The following is a 22,166-nucleotide window of genomic DNA, read 5'->3' as shown; positions in this document are numbered from 1 at the left end:
GCTTTCTCCAGCTGTGACGAGCAGGGGCTTCTCTTCAGTTGCGATGTGAGGGCATCTCATCGCAGTGGCTATTTTTGTTGCGGAGCTCGGGCTCTAGGGCACTCAGGCTTTAGTTGCTTCTGGGCATATGGCATCTTCCAGGATCAGGGATCGAACCGGTGCCCCTTGCATTGCAAGGCAGATTCTCAACCACTGGACCACCAGGGACGCCCCTGAGATGCTGTTTCTAAGTGAAGACTCTGTCTTTGGGCAGCCCTGCCTGGCCTGCCCACCCCTCTGTCATCCTGCCGTCATCCTTCCTGAGTGACCCAGACACATGCTGGCTTAGGCTCCCCAAGCCTCGTTTGCCCGCCTGCCAGGTGGAGATGTTCCTGGTTCTGGCCTCACAGGCGGTCTGAGCCATGTACAGGTCACGCACGTCTGCCTGCCTCACGCTCTGGCTGTGGTTGCGTTTCTCTGTGTCTGTCTCACTTGCTGGATCTGGAGCCTTTGGAGGGAGGGGGGCCCCCCCACAGGGCTAGCCACAGAGGAGGCATCATGACTTGTTTGCATAGAGAAGGAACTTTCTGATCAACCCCAGCCTCGCACAACCTGATACCTCCTACATGACCCCTTCTGCACTGTCCCCGGTGGACACCTCGAATCCTGGGAGCATCCTGGCCGCCGGAGCACTGGCCAGTCCTCAGAGTCAGACTGTCTCTCTCACCTTCACATGTCCACCTGCGGCTTCCCTCATTGCCTCCCCTGTGCTGGCCAGCTGGTTATAATTTAGGGCTCAGCTCTGGCGTCTACTCCTCCAGGACTGCTCCCTGACTCCCAGGCTGGGCCAGGGGCCCCCTCTGCGCTCCGCCTTGCTGGGCCTCAGCACGCGGTGGCGCCTGTGACAGCCTCAGTGCATCAGGATGCGTCCTCCGTCCTCACTCTGGCCTCTGTCCCCGCAGGTGACCAGCAATGGCAGTGTCGGGAGGGACCCGCCAGCAGAGACCCAGCCCCAGAATCCACCGCCCCAGCCAGCACCCAACGCCTGGCAGGTCATCAAGGGCGTGCTGTTCAGGTGAGTGGATGCGGCTTTGGTGGTGTTCACTGACAAAAGCTCAAATAGGAAAGCATAAAGAGGGAGTCCTCTGGCAGTGTAGTGGTTAGGACTCTGTGCTTCTGCTGCCAGGGTGGGAGTTCAATCCCTGGTCAGGGAACTAAGCGCCCACAAGCCTCATGGTACGACCAAACAAACAAAATTTAAAGAAAAAAGAGGAAAGGAAAGAATCACTGAGAATGGCCATCATCTCTGTATTGTGGAGACCCTTTCTATTTTTGCATAATTCTGGAGGCTGGAAGTCTTGAGATTGAGGTGTCAGGCTGTGTCGTCCCCTCTGAGGCCTCTCTCCTAGGCGCGTGGCTGGCCATCTTCCTGTGCCTTCACCAGGCCTTTCCTCTGCCTGCGTGTCTGTGTCCTAATCTGCTCTTCATATGTGGGCAGCAGTCTTGTGGGTTTAGGGCCCACCCTGAGTAATGACCTCACTCAGCCTTAATCACCTCTTCAAAGGCCCCATCTGCCCGTACTGGCACTGAGATACTGAGGGTTAGGACTGCCAACACGTGAACATGAGGTGGGGTGGGTTGGGGACACAATTCAGCCACAACATTTGCGTTACATAAAATCTACCATTTTAACTTTTTATATTTTGGCTGCACTGCAAGGCACGTGGGATTTTAGTTCCCCGACCAGGGATGGAACCCGTGCCCCCTGCATTGGAAGCCCAGAGTGGTAACCTCTGGACCGCTAGGGAGGTCCCATTTAATTATCCTTAAGTGTACCATTCAATGGCATTTGGTATATTGATACTGTCGGGCAACCATCAGACCATCTATCTGCAGAACTTTGTCATCTTCCCCAAACTGAAACTCTGTGGGTTTCCCAGGTGGCTCAGTGGTAAAGAATCCGCCTGCCAGTGCCGGAGACGCAAGAGACATGGGTCTGTGGCTCAGACAGTAAAAGCATCTACTTGCAATGCAGGAGACCCAGATTTGATCCCTGGGTTGGGAAGATCCCCCGGAGAAGGAAATGGCAACCTACTGCAGTACTCTTGCCTGGAAAATTCCATGGATGGAGGAACCTCGTAGGCTACAGTCCATGGGATTGCAAAGAGTCAGACACAACTGAGCGATTTCACTTTCACTTTCTTTTCCAGTATTCTTGCCTGGAAAATTTCTTCCCATGGAGGAGCCTAGCAGGCTACAGTCCATGGGGTCACAAAGAGTTGGACAGGACTGGGCACACACAGAGTCTGCAGCTCTGTACCCATGAAACACTGACTCCTGTCTCTCCCGCACCCGCTTCAGCCCCGGCCACCACCATTCTACAGCACCTTCTATCTCCCTCAAGCTGACTGCTCTGGGTGCCTCCTGTAAGTGGAGCCATATGGGCTGTCCTTTCGAACCTGGCTGGTGGTCATCCTTTTGCCTGTGGATTCGTATGACCATCCCAGGTGCCAGGAGGACAGGACCTGCCTTCTGGAAGCCCAGCCTCTGACCAAGCCCTGGGGAGCCTCTGGGAGGGCGTGGGAGGTGGGGGGAGGAATCTCCCGGGTGGGTTTCTTCATCCGTGGAGCCCCTCCCTTCTCTTCCCCATTCACTCCCTCCTGTCCCCTTGCCCCCAAGTCCAATAGCAACTCTATGGACCAGGGCCCGCCAGGCTCCTCTGTCCATGGGATTCTCCAGGCAGGAATACTGGAGTGCGTTGCCATTCCTTTCTCCAGGGGATCTTCCAACCCAGGGATCGAGCCCACGTCTCTTACATCTCTTGCACTGGCAGGCGGGTTCTTTAGTGCCAACTGGGAAGCCCAGTAAGGAGTTAGAATCTTCTTATGTATCAGTTTCTTCTTTTCATGCTTCAGGCTCCTAGGAATAAAGATTATTTTTATCTTTCCCTTCATTTTTACATAAGAGGTAGCCTATTTTACACAGTTCTGCACCTTGATTTTTCTCATTAACAATGTATCTCAGAAACTTCTCCACATCAGTACATAAGAGAGCTTCCTTCAGATAGGCGTTCTTCATACGACACAGTGTAGGGTCATTTCCTTCCCTAGAACCAGACAGCACCAAGAAGCGGTCCCCGTGGCTGCCCGGGGACCTTCTCCATCCAGAGTTCTTAGATGGGCTTCAGGCTTTGTGCTCAGGGGCCTGTGAACTCTCAGAAGCATGGAGCAGACTGTGAGAGTGGCCTTTTTGGGGAGTAGAGGGTAGAGTCTATGGTTTTCAGCGCCTCCTGCAACAATACCAGTGGTTACCTGGAGTAGGGGTGGGATGGGAGGGCGGTTTCATATGCTTTTTTATATACTTGCCATATGCTTTTTTATATACTTAATATTTTCTGTGAATGTATTGATAGACTGCCTGCCTGAGGTGGGTGGGAAGTCTCTTTTATTTGCTCACTCCAGTCAGTTGAAAAGCAGTAGGTGAGGCCAGCCCTGGTATCTTCGGGCTGGGTTTCCTCGTCTGGGAGGTGGGGATGGTGGGCTGCATCCGTGGGCTGCATCCGAGAGGGCCCGCAATGAGCAGATGGTGCACACTGGAGGGAACTGGGGATCTGGAATCCTGCAGAAAGTTTGGTCTGACCTGCCACGTCTTAGACACGGGCACAGAAGCCCAGAGTCGGTGGGCCCCCTGCAGGCCACGTGCTAAGTCAGGGCAGAGCTGCCTGTGGATGTCCTTGCTCCCACACTCTCTCTTGGCATATTTACTAAAATAAGAGCTTCTCTTGGAAGTGTAGGGGGTCCCTGGAGATCACCAGTGTCAGACCTTCCCCAGCCCTGTGCACTGGGGACCTCCTGGGGCGGCAGCAGATGGATCACCTGAGCCGTGGCCCCCGAGACCCCAGGGCTGTGTGCCTTGTACAGGCAGAGGCAAGTCCCTGCGCCTGATCCTGCCCTTCAGTGTGGTTTGGGCTCAGCAGGGTGGTACCCACGCACACTAGAATTCCCTTGTAGTGTTTTTCGAGTTCAGAGTTTGTTGTATGCCTTCTTTCCTATGATGAAAGTAGCGGTAATAGCTGACATGTCTAAAGCATTTACTGTAGGTACTAGGCTCCATTCTAGATGATGTATATATCGTGTGTGTGCACGTATGTATCAATGCATCTAATGCTTATAAATAACCCTACGTGGTAGGTAGTATTGTTGTCCTCATTTTAACTGTTGAGGAAATGGAGGCCTGGAGAAGTTGAGTCCTGCCTGAGGTCGCACAGTCAGGAAGTAGCAGAGCTGGACTTTGGATGCAGATATTGCAGCTTAGAGGCTGAGCACTTAACCTTTCTGCCACACAGCTGAACACAGCCTCTTTTACACGGTTGAACAATGTGGGGATTGGGTGCCGGTGCTGTGTCTCCACGTATAGCTTATAGTTGGCCTTCTGTGTGGCGACGCCTCCGTATTTGTGGTTCCACATCCACAGGTTCAACCATCCATGGATTGGGTAGTACTGTAGTATTTACTACTGGAAAAGATTTGTGTGTTCAAACCTTTGTTGTTCAAGGGGCAACTGTATGGCTTTTCACACCTGTGAGCAATAAGTCCTTGTCTCATTTAGTAATTACAGAGCTGCGTGTATATGCTGCTGCTGCTGCTGCTAAGTCACTTCAGTCGTGTCCGACTCTGTGCGACCCCATAGACGGCAGCCCACCAGGCTCCCCCGTCCCTGGGATTCTCCAGGAAAGAACACTGGAGTGGGTTGCCATTTCCTTCTCCAATGCATGAAAGTGAAAAGTGAAAGGGAAGTCGCTCAGTCTGAAAAGTGAAAGGGAAGTCGCTTAGTCATGTCTGACTCTTAGCGACCCCATGGACTGCAGCCCACCAGGCTCCTCCGTCCATGGGATTTTCCAGGCAAGAGTACTGGAGTGGGGTGCTGTTGCCTTCTCCAGCATGTATATGAGAGACCTGAATTAACACAATAGAACTTTCCCTCTGTCTCATGTACTGTTCTGGACTTAGGCAGACCAGGGTTATGCAATGTTCTGTATCCCAGATTCCTTCCTGCTCTTTGTTCATTCTTGGATTTTGCTTTTTATCCTCATGGCCTAAAACCACTGCTGAGGATGTGGCCATCATGTCCACATTCCAGGAGGGAAGAAGAAATAAAGGAGGGATGCTCTGTCTCTTGAAGATACTTGTATAACATACTGTTTTTACATTTTACTGGCCAGGACTTCACCATGTGTCTACACCTAGCTGAAATGCTAGACTTGTAGTCTTTATTCCAAGTAGCCAAGAGGTCCAGTTAAAATTTAGGAGTTTTCTTTCTGATGGAGAAGGGGAAGATGAATATTGGGAGAAAACTAGCAGTTTGCTATAGTTTTATTGTGGGGCTTTTATTTTGTTCATTAAAAAATATTCAAAAGGCAGAGCATAAAGAAGAAAATAAAAGTCACCTGCTGGTGGCCTGCATCCATCATTACTGTGTTGGTGGCGTTCCTTGTGCTACGTGGGCTTGCGTCTCGTTGCAGTGAGCCGGGGCTGCTCTTCATTGCAGTGCGCAGGCTCTTCCTGCGGCGGCTTCTCTTGTTGCAGAGCGTGGGCCCCGGGGCTGGCTGGCTCCAGGAGTTGCGGCTGCCAGGCTTTAGAGCACAGGTTTAGTAGTTGGGGCATACGGAGTTAGTTGTTCTGCGGCGTGTGGGATCTTCCCAGCGCAGGGATGGAACTCCTGCCTCCTGCATTGGCAGGCGGAGTCTTCACCACTGAGCCACCAGGGAGGCCTCTGCGCAGAATGTTTTTAAAGACAGCATTGTGTTTTGAGGGATTTTGTCCTGTTTTTGCTTACCCCCAGATCTTTCCTGTTCCCCCAGAGCAAGGGGGTCCATTTTAAAGTTGATTTCTACTTTATACCTCTCTTTGCTTTTATGATGGCATAAAGGTGCATTACAGATTGTTGGGATTTTTCTTTTCATTTTATTGCAGCAAAAAATGTATATAACACAAAATTTACCATTTTAACCGTTTTTAGGGGTACAGTTCTATGGCGTTAAGTACATTCACATTACTGTGCAGCCATTATTGCCAAACTTCTCCAAAACTTTTTCATCTTCCCCATCTGAAACTGTCCCTGTTAGACACCAACTTGCATTTCTCTTTCCTCCAGTTCAGATTTTCTGTGGGGTTTTTAAGTATATTACACAATATGGACGGGTAACTATATTTTCCTTCCCCTCCCCTTTCTCCTTTAAAAGTGTATCCTGGAAATACCTCTGCTTCATTTTCAAGTCAAAGGTTGTATATTATGTTTATTCAATTTTGTAAATTGAGAAACTGACTCTAATGTATTTGCTTTAACTAAGAAAAAAAGAAATATGTCTACACAACTATACTTTAATAAAAATGAATAAAGAGAATATATATTTACATGTATTATGTATTAAAATATATGTAAGAATATATGAAGAATATAAAGAATATATTGCTATATTAAGACTTGTAATTATATATATATATAAAACTGCTGCCACTGCTAAGTCGCTTCAGTCGTGTCTGACTCTGTGCGACCCCATAGATGGCAGCCCACCCGGCTACGCCATCCCTGGGATTCTCCAGGCAAGAACACTGGAGTGGGTTGTCATTTCCTTCTCCAATGCATGAAAGTGAAAAGTGAAAGTGAAGTCGCTCGGTTGTGTCTGACCCTCAGCGACCCCATGGACTGCAACCTACCAGGCTCCTCCATCCATGGGATTTTCCAGGCAGGAGTACTGGAGTGGGGTGCCATTGCCTTCTCTGATATATATATATATATATATATAAATTAGTGTTGGTATTTTCTTCCTATATATGTATATTTTTTTTGGCCATGCAACGAGGCTTGTAGGATCTTAGATCTCCAACCAGGAATTGAACCCACACCCTCAGCAGTCAAAGCGCAGAGTCCTAACCACTGGACTGCTGGGGAATTTCCTACATAACTCCTCCAACTAGTTTCCAACAGGAGAGTTGGTCTGTGTAACCTAGCCCAACGTTACTAAAAATAGGGACTCACAATTCCTTGCTATCTGCTCGTCCGGTTTTCAGCTGACTTGAAGTTCTGAGATGTTGCTCTCCCTAATGTCTGTGCCTTCAAAATGGTGGGATTCCAGATTCCAGGGTTCTCAGCTTTGGGGTGAGGTTTTGAGGGTCTGAGCCCTTGTGGCCACCAGACTCCTGGTGGGAGTCAGTGCCAGGCCCTCCCCCCACCAGCGGACACAATCATCTGGGGTCTGTCCCAAGGCATGGCCTTTGAGGGCATCTGGTCTTCTCAGCAGCCCTGCAACTGCCTTCTCAGGGACCCCACCCCCACCCCTGATCAGACCCAGTCAGGCCCCAGCAGGTGCTGAGTCAGGTTAGGGGTAGCCACACTGGGAAGAAAAGGACTCACCACCTGCCCTGCTTGCCTCCTCAGGATCTTCATCATCTGGGCCATCAGCAGCTGGTTCCGCCGAGGGCCGGCCCCTCAGGACCAGGCAGGCCCGGGAGGAGCCCCGCGCGTCGCCAGCCGCAACCTGTTCCCCAAAGACACTTTAATGGTAACTGCTGGCTGGGAAGCCAGACCCGGGAGGTAGCGGGGAGGGGAGTGACACGGGCAGTCAGCATCGACGCCCTCCCTCGTCACAGGCAGGTCTGTGCCCGGGTCTGGGGTCAAAAGACTCTAGGTTCATCTTCAGCCTATGAAACCTGAGTCACTCAAGTGACATTACGAGGAACAAGGAAATTCTTTCAGGTTTGGGCTGGTGTTCCCTCTGGGGAGGAGGGACGTCACGCAGGAGCAGCAGGTGTTCTGACCTCAACAGGCTTGGCTTCTCCCATGTTTGTGGTTCCCCAGGGCTCTGGGAGGCCAGATTTCTCGGAATTCTGGCCAGCAGGCTTACCACTGTCCAGCTGGTCCTTATCAGGAGACTTCTAGGTTCTGGAGAGAGGAGGCCACAGGGACATGAGAAGGGAGGGGGTTCCGATGCTGCGTCCCTGGCTTCTCAGTAGCCGGCCGACACTCCTGCACACCGGGACTGGGCTTTATCCTGGGAATTCTGATGAAGAAGCGCATGAGAGCCTGAGCGGGAACATAATGCACAGAGGTTCGGATCCTTTCTCACCCCGAGTTCTGATCGGCGGACTGGCCATTGTTAAGACTCAAGGTGGATCCCTTGGTTGGGAAGATTCCCCTGGAAAAGCAGTGGCAACCCACTGCAGTATTCTTGCCTAGGAAATCCCATGGACAGAGGGGCCTGGCGGGTTATAGTCCATGGGGTCGCACAGAGTCGGACCTGACTTGAGCGTGCACACCTTCCTTCTTAGACGCCATAGGCTCAGACCAGGACAGACATGGTGGGGTATGAGGAAGAGATTTATTCTACCAGCGGCCACGCTTTTCCCCACTACCCCTCGCCACCCCAAATTGTTCATATTATTGTGATGACAGCTCCTTATCTGCTCTTTAATCTGTCAACCTTCAGAGGCTCCTATGAGCAGCCCTGGCTCACTCCCTCCTCTTCCCCTCCTGACAGAACCTGCACGTGTACATCTCTGAGCACGAGCACTTTACAGACTTCAACGCCACGTCGGCGCTCTTCTGGGAGCAGCAAGACCTCGTGTACGGCGACTGGACTAGTGGCGAGAACTCAGACGGCTGCTACGAGCACTTTGCTGAGCTCGACATTCCACAGGTGGGGACAGCTTCTGGTTTCTGGCTCCACGGCTGCTGGACCAGCACTCAGGGCGTTTCCTTGAACCAGCTGCTAGGCCGGCAGTCGGGATTCAGGGTTCCAAGCCTGGCTCTGCCTTCAGTTCACATGCTGCTGAGCACAGGCAACTCCCCGAGGTCCCTGGGCCTCGTCCCCCTGACCTCTCCAGGCAGATGGAGTTGGAATTGGCCTCCCACCTGCTTTCAGGGTTGTGATCTGTGTTTTAAACCATTGAAAGATTAGTAATCGTCCCTGGAGGTGTCCAGTCAGGCAGCCTGGTTTGAAAAATACAGTTAGTATTGATTAAGTGCTCATTGCATACTGGGCACCAGACTAGGCTGACTGAGGGGAACTGCCCAGGGCAGTGGGAACTTTTCTTTCCAGTTGACTAATGAGGAAGATGAGGTACAGAGAGGCCACACCCGGGGTCACACAACCAGTGACAGTTTTGAACTCAGGCTGTCTGACTGTGAACTCTGACAGCCCCAGGTTCTGACCCCACCTCCTCCAGGAAGCTCTCCCTGACATCAGGCTCAGGCAGAGCCCTCTCTGGGCTCCCCCACCAAGCCTTGCCAACCCTGGAGGGGGCGGTCACTACCTGAATATGGACCTCTTTCCGCGTGGGCTGAGAACCCTGTGACGGTAAGGCCGGGGCCATCTTGGGCACCGCTGTGTCCCCTGCTCTGCCCGGCACTGGGCTGGGTGCAGAGTCCGTGACTGTTGAAGCGTCCATGAACTTGATGGCTCTGTGAATGTTGCCGTCTCTCTGGGGCTGCCCTCACTCATGCCTCCCCATCAGGTCTTGTCTTCAGCCTCCTAGGGAGGAGGGGTGTGGGTGCCACGTCTGGCGCTGGCTTGGTCTGTCTGGCAGCTGGAGGTGGTGGGGCAGATGCAGGCCTTCTGAGGCAGGCAGGACAGCCCAGGCTGTGGGAGGGGCGACTCCCACGGAGACTTCACGTCCAGCCCCTAGACCCCTCCCCAAGGTCCCAGGAGGGCTGCGGGGCAGGAAGCCAGGCAGTGAGGGCTGCTCCCAAGGACTTGGAGCTCACCTTCCTTCCCAGCTTTGTGACGGGAGGGTGTCCAAGTTGTCCCTGATGTTGATTTAGGGAGCTGACCGAGCAGCGGTACAGAGAAGCCAGTGCCACTGTAGGAAGAATTTACTACTTACATTTCCTGGGAGGAGGGGGCCCACCACACCATGCAGGGCTACACGCGAAAGTGCCAGGTTTGGGCAGGAGCACTTCCAAGGGGTGAGGGGAGGCCTCCGCCGAAACTTCCCTCCGTTGAGGTTTCCTGGGGAAAGGCAGGCCAGGTGGGGAAACAGCTTAGGACTGGCCAGCTTGGTCAGTGTGTAGGCTCCAGGCTGGAGGGGTGGTCTTTAGTTGTCTGGTGCCTGCCCTGGGTAATTCAGTGCAGCCTGGGGTATGAGAGTCAAACAAAGGGCTTGTTGCGGGTGTGGACTTGGGCTTCTTGGTTTGCATTTTAAAGGTGTCTTCGAAAGCACGTGAGTTGTTTATTATTTCTAGGAATCAGCTAGCCCTGGGAGGAGCAGTCTCTCCTCCGCCAGATGTGAAAACAGCATAAAATATAAAACACGTAAAAAACATGGTTAGCACAGAGGTGGACTTAAAAGATAGAAGTTGAGGACACAGTGCGGCCAAGTGACTCCCAGCTCCCCATGAAGGTCAGACAGAGAGGCTCCGGCGAGGCTTTGGCCTCCCTGCTTCGGTTTCTCATCTATGCTGGGGGAAGGGCAGGCAGGGAGGGGGCATGAGAAGAGCGGCGAAGGACCCAGGAGGACACAGACGGTGAGAGGCAGGGCCCTGGTGGAGCCCACAGACTGGGTTCGGACAGATCCACTTACTGCCTGTAGCCTCTCCACGTGGGCCTCAGTCACCACATCTGGAAAATGGGATAATAACATGCCCCACTGAGGTTTACGTGCGTTGTGTGGATGTGGACTCGCGGGATCGGGCAGTTGCCATTCGAAGTGTGCAGAGCAGGGTCTGACCTCCATTGTTTTACCGTTTAATGACTTCGGGCCGCTGGTGTTTATTGATCTCGTCCCCTGGGCTCAGCGACCCCGGGTACTCCTTACGAGCCTGCTGTGCCCTCCGTGCTGACCATCTGTGTCCTGCACGTGGGCCCTGAGGCTCAGCGAGCCACACAGCTATTGTGTGCTGGAGCCCGGTTTTGAATTGGAGTCTAACTCCAGTGTCTGGCCTCAACCCCTCAGCTACACAGCCCGCCCCAAGCACTCAGGACATGGGGGTGGGGGTGGGGGCGTCACTGTCTCTTTGTCCCCATGCACCCACCTTGCAGAGTGTCCAGCAGAACGGCTCCATCTACATCCATGTCTACTTCACCAAGAGTGGCTTCCACCCAGACCCTCGGCAGAAGGCGCTGTACCGCCGGCTTGCCACAGTCCACATGTCTCGGAGTAAGTTCCTCCCCGCCCTGAGGTCTGGCTGGTGTGGCCGGACTCAAACCCCACGTACCCTACTTGTCTCTGGACACCCATGGACAGGCAGGAGAAGAATCTGCTTAGAGCAGGTGGAGAAAGGGCCTTTGGAGGGAGAGGAGTTAGTGTCACAGAAGGGGAGGGTGGGCTAACTGTGCACAGTGCCGGGCCTGGCAGACTAGAGGGTCCAGAGTAGTCTGTGGGCAGATGCTAGCTGGACTGAGTGAGCAGAGGGAAAGCGGAAGGCCCTTGGCCGTTGGTTCTATCCAGCGTAATCTCCGGTCATCCATGTCACCTGCTCCTGGAATGAGTGCTGCACAGTGGGCGTCTGGGGCCTCTCTTGGGGCTGGGTGAGGCTTCCAGGCTGCAGGTTTGGGTGCGTTCTACGTGGCTGTATTCCGAGCCTCTGTCCCCCCACACCCCCCAACACACGCCTCTGCGCGGGGCCGCTCTTGATGAGGCAAGCTGGCGGGGCCATGTCAGCAGACTGGCTGCATTCTCAGCCTGCTGGCCGCCGCCTAGTGCCAGGCGCACCCCTGAGAAGCTTGAACTGGTGAGCAAACCCCGGGACTGCCGGTGACCCCAAGAAGCCCCGGGTCAGAACTGTGGCCATTTACACAGCCTTGTACTGAAACTGAGCTTCTCTCTGCCCACGGCCTCTTCTTAAAATTTTTTTTTTGTTTTAAATCTTGTTACAAGCACATGGTTTAAAACTCAAGTAAATTCAACCAGACAGCAAAACTCACCCGTCTCCTGCCCACCCCCTGTCAGACTCCCCCAGTTTCCACTCCCCACTGGCAGCTGCTCTAGCTGTTTCTGCTCCTTAATCTCCAAGGCTCCCAGTAACAAGGCGATGCTGCAATCTTTGGGTTTTTCTGTTCTAGACATTGTCTCTTGACTTCCTACTCTGGAAGAGGAAATCTCAACTCAGGAACGTAATTTGATTAGATTCAAATTCAACATTCAAATGATCTTGAGTTTGTGGCTCTTCCTCCCATCTAAACCACACAGTGTGTGTGTTTATTCTTCCCTTCCTAGTCTAACTTCTTTTCCGTGAGGTTAATAATTATTGGCATTTTTTCATCTGCTCTTTGTCTTTTGTCCTTGAGTCCACTGTCTCCTAACGGTCAGTCATGGGACTCTCTAGACACACTTGGGTTTCAGCAGATCTAGAGAACAGACCCCCTACCTCCCACCCACCAAAGCCTCATTCCCTTCGTGTAACTGCTGTGTGCCCCTGCGGACTTGGTTAAGATCCCTCCAGCTGTTTCGTGTGGGGCAGCGACAGATGCTCGTTAATTTGCATGGTTAGGTCTTTCCCTACTTCTTTGGGTATAAAAATAACCCAAAGGATGAGAATATTTTTGTGATCATCTACGCTGGATGAAACAAAAAACTGTGACTCTGTCAGTTCTCAGAGCTGAGTCGGAAAAGTCCCTGGTGTGTGCCGAGCACTGCTCTAAGCAAGTGTGCCTGTGGACCATGCTTTGCAGGGTGTTCCACCCGGCTGGCTGGCTGGCGGGCTTCAGTGGCGCGCATCCTTGAAGATGTGGGCTGAGGGGGTGTGGTCTGCAGCCCCCGCCCCTCTCCCCCCCAAAATGTGTCCCTGCAAGTCTGGTCACACGTGCCTGATGCTGAGAGGTTCCCTCGAACGTGACCCAGGCGGGCAGCTGCTCGCCTGTCCCCTTACCCCCGTCAGCCCTGCTCAGTGCCAGCATCCTTTGTGGTTTCATCTTTGGTGAATGTGATCTGTGTCACTGTGTGGTCAGGTCATGTTCACGGTCAGTGTGACAGATATTGGCGTGCTCTGCAAAATAGAAATCTGCAGCCTGTGAACCTGAGAAACCGCCGGGGTCACCCAGGCTTGCCTCACAGCTGGGCCCTCTTAGAGCAGGGGCTCGGAGGGACACCAGCCCACTCCAGGGCATAGAACGAGAGTGTGGGATTGGAAAAGCCCCCTCCCTAAAGGACCAGCGATCAGGACTCTAGCAGAGTGCTGTCCTGTAGAGATACAGCGCCAGCCACAGAGATCATTTTAAGTTATCTAGAGCCCATGTTAAAAAAAAAGATGAAAAAACGATTGTTAGTAATAATTTTATTGAGGTCAGTCAGTGTTGTCATTTCAGCATGTAATCAGTATAAGACGTTAACAGGATGTTTTCTTCTTCTTTCTCGTGCGCTCCGTTTCAAAGTGCAGTGTGTGTTATGCACTCATAGCACATCTCCGTTTCAGCGAGCCACATTGTTGGTGCTTGGCGTGTAGTTCTAGAAGCTTTAACTCCTAAAAACGGGAGCTCCTTTCACCCTTCGAAAGCCAGTTCCATCTCAAATCATAATCCCATCTAATGCCACCAAGTTGCAGAATGTTCACCACCCCGGTGGAGAAGCCTCTCTCCTCTGGGGCCGGCCCCTCCCTCCCCCGGACAGCCTCCTTCCCCCAGGTGTGGAGCATGTCCAGTGACAGTGACATGACCACTGGAGCACGCCCCCAGGTTCATTCCCCAAGATGTCCACCCTTGGGCGTTTCCTGCCTTCCCCCAACAAGTGGGGCCTAGGTCTCAAATGCCTTCCCTGTTAGTAATAATAGAAGTGCTGAGATGGTATTCATGGGGACGATAGGAGCAGCTGTTCCTGGGCTGAGACCCTCAGTCAATTGCCAAGAGAGTTCTTGAGCATGAGCTCGTCCATGGCTTCCAGAAGCCCCCAGTTGGGAGCGGGTGGGAGGGACCTGGGCCCTGTGGCGTGTGTCAGTGTGACTGTGCCGGGACGTCTGCTTGGCTGCGCTCTGTAAAACAGAGAGCTGCCTCCCAGTGGTCCTGCCCAGAAAAGGCAAGGCTTTTATCCCCATTGTCAAGAGTGGGGACCGAGGCCCAAGGAAGTGACATAGCTTACCAATGGCCCCCAGCTCATACGAGACAGAGCCAGGGTGTGACCCCAGGGCCCCCCAGTCTTGGCTAGCTTCCTCTCCCAATTCCTCATCTCTCCCTAGCCCCTGAGGGCAGGATGAAGTCTCAGATGGGCCGTATGAGGCCCCAACACAAGGAGGAGCTGAACAGTTACCCAGCCGGGGAGGAGGTGGGGCGACAGAGTGTAAACAAGCGCCAGCCCTGTCTGTCTGGCGTGTTTTGGCAGGGTTGGAGGCAGGGTGGCAGGGAGCCCGTGGCTGACCTGGCCTCCGCAGGAGGAAGTGAGGTCCATTCCTGCCCAGGGACTCAGCCCCACAGTACTTTCCACATTGGCAGCGCTCGGCCTTCTCCAGCACTGTCGTGGCCCACCTGTTTACGTTTGTCAATCCCGCTGCTTGTCACTATGGGCCCAGCCTAGAGTGAATACACCAGAGTCCAGGATGGGCCGAACCCCACCTGCAGTTCGTAGACTGGTTGAGGGGACAGACAGCAGACAAGTAAACCAGTGCACAGGTGACCAGTGGGTGGTGATGGGCTGTGGTGATGGGCTGTTGTGAAGGAAACAGAAATGGCGAGGAGCAGGTCTGGGCAGTCTCCTTCAGTGGAGGGGGCAGAGGGCCATGTAACCAAGGGCTGGAAGCGGGAGAAGGAACCAACAGGAAGATTCCCACCCTGATGGGTCCCTGCCAGGGAGACACAGCAGGTCGTCCAAAGGCCCAGGGTCAGCACATCTGAGGAGAAGGAAGTCGGGTGGGCGAGGGAGGGAGGTGGCGTGGGCTGAGAGTCAAGGGGGCCGTGGTGAGCCTCTCAGGGGCCTTGCCCAGGGCAGTGGGAGCCCTCTAGGGTTCTGAGGCAGAAGGATGATGCGATTACAGTCTTGGTCACAAAGAATCTGGCTTTCCTGGGCAGAGGGGATCTTAGGGGGCAAGAGTGGCCACCAGGAGGCCAGTGCTGAGGTGACTCTGGTCACCAAGGAGGGGGTGCTGTGGCTGGCCCGGAGGGGGACCCAGGAGGGGAGGCAGTAGTCAAGGGTTGGCATGTGCTGGAGGGCACATCCACCCAGGGTGGGCTGATGGAACGGATGCAGCAAATTGTGGAGAGGGAAGACAGGACAATTTGATGGATGCTACAGTGGCCATAAAAATGGGAACCCCAAGGCTAGGTGAGATGTGGGAGGCAGTGCAGGCTCTCTGGTTGCTGCTGTTGTCGGTTGGTAGGTGGAAGAGTGGGAACCGGGAGCCAGGTGAGCAGCCGTCGGTGGGCGGAGGTCTGGGGCCTGGGTCCCCTGAGTGCCAGCCCATCTCAACATCCACCCCTTTCCCGGCCTCCCTCCCTGCAGTGATCAACAAATACAAGCGCCGGCGGTTTCAGAAAACCAAGAACCTGTTGACGGGAGAGACAGAAGCTGACCCAGAAATGATCAAGGTAAACACGAGCAGAGCCATCAGGTCCTGGGGGCGCCGTCCGGACCCGGGTTTCCAGCTCAGCAGGCAGCACAGGGGAGTCATTTCCTGCACCACCCCTGAGCCACTGGGGGAGCCTTTATGTCTCTGAGCCTCAGTTTCCCTCGCTGGAAGCAGAGTCAGGATGCAGTTAGCTCTCAGGGAGCGGGGGGCTCCAGGCGAGGTTCCACCGACCTCTGGCAGTGGTGGGGCGGGCCCTCTGTGCACTGTACACAGACCCACCCAGAAGCCTCTCACCAGCCCGTTGGGTGGGTCCCGACACAGGCAGACTTGCCTGAGGTGTCAGAGCCAGGAGATGGCAGGGCTGCGATTCACACCCAAGTTGCCGGGCCCAGAGCCCAGGGTCGGCCCGGCACAGACGAGGCAGTGGCTGATACTGTGGCTCTGGAAAGAACACTCTCCATCAGCCCAGGATGTGAACCGGCCCCAAGAGTCTCCCCCTCCACAAGGTGGTTCCAGGCAGGAGGGTGGCCCCTGAGCACGGAGGCTGCACTCCACAGCCTGGCACGCCGTCCCATCCAGGTGGGCAGACCTGCGTGTTGTCCTCCAGTGGGCGGCTGGGGACAGCCAGGGCAGTGGAGTCTAGAGGCCGGCCCTTGGCCAGCGGTCCCTGCGTGGTTGCTCTTTTGCCGTCGCAATGGTCATGGGAGTCCTCCGGAGGAAGTGAGCAGCCGCCTCTGAGGCCCCCCACCCCCTGTCTCCCCTCAGAGGGCTGAGGACTACGGACCCGTGGAGGTGATCTCCCACTGGCACCCCAACATCACCATCAACATCGTGGACGATCACACGCCATGGGTGAAGGGCAGTGTGCCACCTCCCCTGGACCAGTGTGAGTCCCACCCTGCTCAGGCTCCCGACAGGCCATTTCCTCATCTCCTGGCCCCATGCCCCGACCCCTGTACTCCCTGTCGTCTCCAACTAGGTGTCTCCCCTCCTCAGCTTCCCTCCCCGCCCTCTAGACACTCCCCTTTCCCCCCTGCACCCCTAATGACCCCAGTGCTGACCACCGTGTGCCCAAACCGGTCTCATCTGGCCCACGAGCTTTCTCCAGAAGGTGTACACTGCTGCCAACCTTGGAGATAGGGGCAGCATCACTCAGGAAGCCAGATTTCTGACTCTTTCACAAAATCCTGACACGTGGTGGCCCTTGGGGCAGCCGGAGTCTGGAGCTGAGCTGCACCTGTCCCTCCAGCCTGGGCCTGCCCAGCCTGCCCTTAGCCTGCCCCGCCGAGGTCATGCAGTCTTTCAACGCCTTGGCACAGCCCAGAAATGTCCCCTATCCTCCAGTCTCTGTCGGGGCCCCCCATTGGGTCCCTGCAAACATCTGAATTTGACCCCTTTGTCCTCGGAGGCTGGAATCGCCCCACCCCCAGGGGTGCCTGTAGCCTCCAGCCCAGGCTGAGCAGTACCCCTTGCCCCTTGTGTCTGCAGATGTGAAGTTTGACGCCGTGAGTGGTGACTACTACCCCATCATCTACTTCAATGACTACTGGAACCTGCAGAAGGACTACTACCCCATCAACGAGAGCCTGGCCAGCCTGCCGCTTCGCGTCTCCTTCTGCCCGCTGTCGCTCTGGCGCTGGCAGCTCTACGCCGCCCAGAGCGCCAAGTCGCCGTGGAACTTCCTGGGTGACGAGCTGTATGAGCAGTCAGATGAGGAGCAGGACTCGGTGAAGGTGCGGCAGGGGTGGGGCCTTCCCGGGCTTCAGGAAGGGAAGGGGAAGTGGACTGCGCTGCTGGCCTGGGGGCTGCTGGCCGGTGCTCTCCTGCCCACAGTTTCACAACCTCTCAGGGCCCCTCCCCTTGGGGGGCAGGAAGCAGGCACTCGGCCTCCGGCCCTGGCTGGCGCTGGGGGTCCTGCCTCTGAGGCGCCCGTGGCCATCTTTGCCGTGGCTTTTCTGTTGGCCGAGCCGGCCCTCTGGGTCTAGACCTGTCCCTTCTGCCCCACAGCCTGCCGCCCGGCCTCTGGGCTCCGACTCGAGGTCTCTGCTCGCTCGCCCTGTGTCCTTGAGCAGCATCCTTCTCTGCCCGCCTCTGGCATGTTGGGTCTTGGCCGCACTTGCCTGGGGCCGTCTCTGGTGTTGGGTTTCTGTCCCTCACTCCGACTCTCTTAGTTATGACTCTGCCTGCCCCTGTCGCTGTCCCCCCGTCTCTCTTCTCTCCCCATTTTCCCCCCTCCCTCTCCATGCATCCCTCGCCTACCCGCTCTGTGCCCATCTGCCCATTTCTGACTTGCTGTCCTCCTGGCCACCACACCCCTTCCCCGGAAGCCCCAGGGTCAGGTCTGTGGGATTATCATCAGGCTCTTCAGGAGCTAGAGGAAGGAGAGACAGGCCGGCTAACGGGGAGCCGCTGCGGTCAGCCCTGGTCAGGGCCCGGGGGTGCTCACGGCCATCTCCCCGTCCCCGCCCCAGGTCGCCCTCCTGGAGACCAACCCCTACCTGCTGGCGCTCACCATCATCGTGTCCATCGTCCACAGTGTCTTTGAGTTCCTGGCCTTCAAGAATGGTAGGGGTGGGCCCCAGGGCCTTGTGAGAGGCCATGGGGGACTGGGGGCACAGGGGTGCATGTGGGAGGGTACAGTGCACTCCCTCCCTCTTCCTCTTGGGCCCTCTCCCTGCATGGGGCCTGCCAGCCCTGCTCTCCAGAGGCCTAGGGAGCAGCCACCAACTCCCAGCCCAGAAACTCCCAGCCGCCGGGCGTGGCGCAGGGGGAGGGGCAGGCCCGCTGTTCTGGCAAAGGTCTGGTCGGCACCGCCAGGAAGCAGGGCCGGGGAACTCCAAGGCCGGGAGCAGGGAAGCCCCACAGCTGCTCCCGCCGCCCTGCCCAGCAGGCTGCCCATTGAGGGAGACCCCTCGGGGGGAGTGGAGAGGGCCCACCTGAGTGGGAAAGTGACAGCCGTGTCCCCAGAGAACCCCAAGGTGCCAGAGACCAACAGGGGTGATGGCCAGTGTTTGAGGGGCCCTGGCCACCTGCCAGGCACTGTGGGGGCACCCTCACCAGTGAGCTCATGGAAGCCCCGCAGCCAGAGCCCAGGAGGCAGCATTTGGGAGTGGGGGAGGGCACCCTACCCTCCCACATTTACGGATCAGAGAGGTTGGTTCCTTGCCCACGGTCATATAGCTCCCAAGCAGCCCAGCCAGGACTTGGATCTGGGAGCCCGCTCGAGCTCCCGCTTCACTCCTGGCCCTGCCAGCTACTTCGTCTTTCCCTGGAGAACCCTGGTCTGAAGGAGGCCTGGCCCTTTGCAGCTTCTGAAAGTGGCAGTAGTAATGAGTACTGTTCATATTATCATCCTCATTATTAAGAGGGTATGGCCAATGGCACCCCACTCCAGTACTCTTGCCTGGAAAATCCCATGGACGGAGGAGCCTGGAAGGCTGCAGTCCATGGGGTCGCTGAGGGTCGGACATGACTGAGCGACTTCACTTTCGATTTTCACTTTCATGCATTGGAGAAGGAAATGGCAACCCACTCCAGTGTTCTTGCCTTGAGAATCCCAGGGATGCGAGAGCCTGGTGGGCTGCCGTCTATGGGGTCGCACAGAGTTGGACACGACTGAAGTGACTTAGTAGTTAGTAGTAGTATGGCCATGATTGAGTTACTTTCTGGAGAATTATAACATCAAAACCCAACAGTAAATGGTGCTGACCCCAGCAGGGAGGAGTCTGTTAGCCGAGGTGGGTGCCGCACTGGGCACCAACTTGCACACGCTCCTGCTGGCTGCAAGCTGGGTCCCTCAGGGTCCCTCTTTGCCTAAGCAGAAATGAAGGCATAGGGGAGGGAGTCACATGCCCAAGGTCACAGAGAAAGGGTGTGGGCCCTGGGAAAGCTGGCTTTATACCCTGTGCTTGCTGCCCCTCTGATCTAAAGCGGAACTCGGATCCACTCACCCCTGCCAGAACCCCTGTGTGTCTTTGGACACATTCTTCGTAGTTAGGATTGCGTGGGGGAGGTCCTGTGAGAGTCTGATGGTCTGACAAGAGACGCGTGAGTCTGTTGGATGTGCTGGAGCTCGGGAGTCAGAGTCAGAGCTGGGTGGGCAGCCAGCGCCCAGGCCATGCCTGTGTGACCACGGTCCTGTGTGATCACGGGCCCGGCTTCTCCCTCAGAAGAGCTGCATCTCCCTCGGAAGAGTCAGCCTCCTCTGCTGGCAGGGGCGAGGGGCACAGCGCAGCAGGGTCCCACAGTGCCATGATCCTCGGGTCCACAGGGAGACCAGGGCCAGCAGGGGGACTGAGCTGGGCCCCCCGGAGGGTGGCAGGGCTCTCGGGGGGACACAGGAAGGAGCTTCCGTTGGAGAGCAGAGCCCGTGGTCCTTGTGCGCACCCCAAGCGTGGGTGCCGGCCGGTTCCTTCAAGGGTTTGGGGCCATGGGCGGAAATAGTGCACATGCTGGATTTTCCCACCAGCGGAGGCGCCACAGCGCCAGGGTGGACAGCTCAGGTCTGGTGTCACACAGACCCGCCTTCCGTGTAGATTCTGCCAGGCCAGGCTGTGTGGCCTTGGGATGCCGCGGCCCTGAGCACTGAGCGGGTGAGGAGCCCGGGAGCATGGCCGCTGTCTCACCATCATTGCCCATCTAGGGACTGACCCTGGTTGGGGTGGGGGGTGTCCAACCTGAGGACTGCAGAGATCCTGCCTGTCTGGGGCTTCGGCGGCACCCACGGAGCTGACTCTCAGGGGAAACGGGAGTCGTGTGCCCCCTTCCCCCTCGGCAGACCCAGTGCCGTCCCGGGAGTCTGAGGAGGTCAGGGCTTGAGGGAGCTGCAGGAGGGCCCAGGCGGCTCCTCACCTCCCGGCTGCCCCCTGCCCCTTCCCGTGCACAGATATCCAGTTCTGGAACAGCCGGCAGTCCCTGGAGGGCCTGTCCGTGCGCTCCGTCTTCTTCGGCGTCTTCCAGTCCTTCGTTGTCCTGCTCTACATCCTGGACAACGAGACCAACTTCGTGGTCCAGGTCAGCGTCTTCATCGGGGTCCTCATCGACCTCTGGAAGATCACCAAGGTCATGGATGTCCGGGTAAGGCCGGGCTGCCACACCTCGGCGGGAGCCCCCGGAGGTTGGGAGCGGGGTCGCACGGCCCAGCCAGACCCTGGAGCTGGCCCCGGGGGATTCCCAGTGCCTGCCACACTCCCAAGACCAAGGGGATTTTCGCACCAGGGGATTTTTCGGGTCACACATGGGGCAGGGGAACTGGGAGCAGTGGGGAAGGTCAGGGGCTGGAGCTGGCTGGGGGTGGGGGAGGGCAGGAGCTGGTGCGGCAGCTGGCTGCAGCCTCCCTGCTTCTCTGCAGCTGGACCGGGAGCACAAGGTGGCAGGGCTCTTGCCCCGCCCGACCTTCAAGGACAAGTCCACATACGTCGAGTCCTCAACCAAAGTGTATGACGACGTGAGTGTCCCCCTTCCCAGTGGGCCCCAGGGGCCTCTCCAGGTACCCACTCGCTCCTGGGGCCCCCAGCTCTGGGCGGTGGTTGGGGGCTGGGATGTCTGCCTGTCGGCTGACAGCCCCTTGCTTTAGGGCTTGTGTCGTTCCCTCCAGTGTCCTCTGTCTGCCACATCGACTTCCTGGCTGAGTCCAGAGTCCCCAGGGCCACCTGGAAATTCCCCCAGCCTGGCCTGCCAAACCAGGTGTGGGTGGGTGGGGGCAAGGAGCCAGGGTGCCAGGTGGGGCCCAAGAAGCCACATCCCAGCCCCACCCTGTGCCCCGCAGATGGCGTTCCGGTACCTGTCCTGGATCCTCTTCCCGCTGCTGGGCTGCTACGCCGTCTACAGCCTCCTGTACCTGGAGCACAAGGGCTGGTACTCCTGGGTGCTCAGCATGCTCTACGGCTTCCTGCTGACCTTCGGTGAGCAGGCCCCGGGTGCACAGCCCCCATGGTGTCCGGGCAGGTATCCAGCCACGGCTCTCAACCCGGTGCTGGGGCCTCGACAGTGAGCGAATCGGCCTGGCCCTGCCCTCTCCACATTTGAGGGCCAGTGTGGGGAGACTGACCCATCCCCAGACAGGGATACTTTGGGGTGGTCAGGGATGGCACATGGGCAGCCTCAAAGTGCTGCCCATTCTGATTCCGGGGTCAGAGAGGGCTTCCAGGAAGCCCTGGACAGTGCATTTCAGTCCTCATCCCCAGGGGAACCGACAGAGTGAACAGGCAGACAGTGAGCAGGTGATGAGTGGTATGAAGGAGTGAGAAGGAGGGGGCATTGAAGCTGGTGGGGGGCCTCTCTGAGGAGGTAACATGTAAACTAAGGCCTGAAAGATGCCTAGGAGGGGACCGTCCAAAGATCTGGTGACAGCAGGCGGAGTAAGTGCAAAGGCCCTGAGGTAGGATGTGCCGGGCTGTTGGAAACAGCAAGGAGGCCGGTGTAGCTGGAGCAGAGTGAGGAAGGGACAGAGGCCAGAAATGCAGTTGGGGGTGGAGGGTCAGGATTCTCTTTCCTCTGCTCACCAGTGTCCCTTCCTCACCCCACAGGCTTCATCACCATGACACCCCAGCTCTTCATCAACTACAAGCTCAAGTCTGTGGCCCACCTGCCCTGGCGCATGCTCACCTACAAGGCCCTCAACACCTTCATCGACGACCTGTTTGCCTTTGTCATCAAGATGCCTGTTATGTACCGGATTGGCTGCCTGCGGGATGGTGAGG

The 22,166-nt window shown here is 56.3% G+C and overlaps 1 protein-coding gene across 1 annotated transcript in view; it reads left to right on the top strand.

Moving 5' to 3' along the window:
• Positions 1-22,166, top strand: part of CLPTM1 (CLPTM1 regulator of GABA type A receptor forward trafficking) — a 28,685-nt gene that overhangs the window by 5,570 nt on the left and 949 nt on the right. Inside the window, exons 2-13 of the mRNA XM_040252552.1 lie at positions 942-1,054; positions 7,417-7,540; positions 8,516-8,674; positions 11,015-11,132; positions 15,399-15,484; positions 16,231-16,351; positions 16,954-17,198; positions 17,937-18,030; positions 20,351-20,541; positions 20,816-20,911; positions 21,233-21,368; positions 21,993-22,160. Of these exons, the coding sequence (XP_040108486.1) occupies positions 942-1,054; positions 7,417-7,540; positions 8,516-8,674; positions 11,015-11,132; positions 15,399-15,484; positions 16,231-16,351; positions 16,954-17,198; positions 17,937-18,030; positions 20,351-20,541; positions 20,816-20,911; positions 21,233-21,368; positions 21,993-22,160 (1,651 nt within the window). The remainder of the gene's footprint in view (positions 1-941; positions 1,055-7,416; positions 7,541-8,515; positions 8,675-11,014; positions 11,133-15,398; positions 15,485-16,230; positions 16,352-16,953; positions 17,199-17,936; positions 18,031-20,350; positions 20,542-20,815; positions 20,912-21,232; positions 21,369-21,992; positions 22,161-22,166) is intronic.

Source organism: Oryx dammah, unplaced genomic scaffold (genome assembly GCF_014754425.2).
Source record: "Oryx dammah isolate SB20612 unplaced genomic scaffold, SCBI_Odam_1.1 HiC_scaffold_13, whole genome shotgun sequence".
Lineage (NCBI taxonomy): Eukaryota > Metazoa > Chordata > Mammalia > Artiodactyla > Bovidae > Oryx > Oryx dammah.
This window is presented reverse-complemented; position numbering and strand designations above follow the sequence as displayed.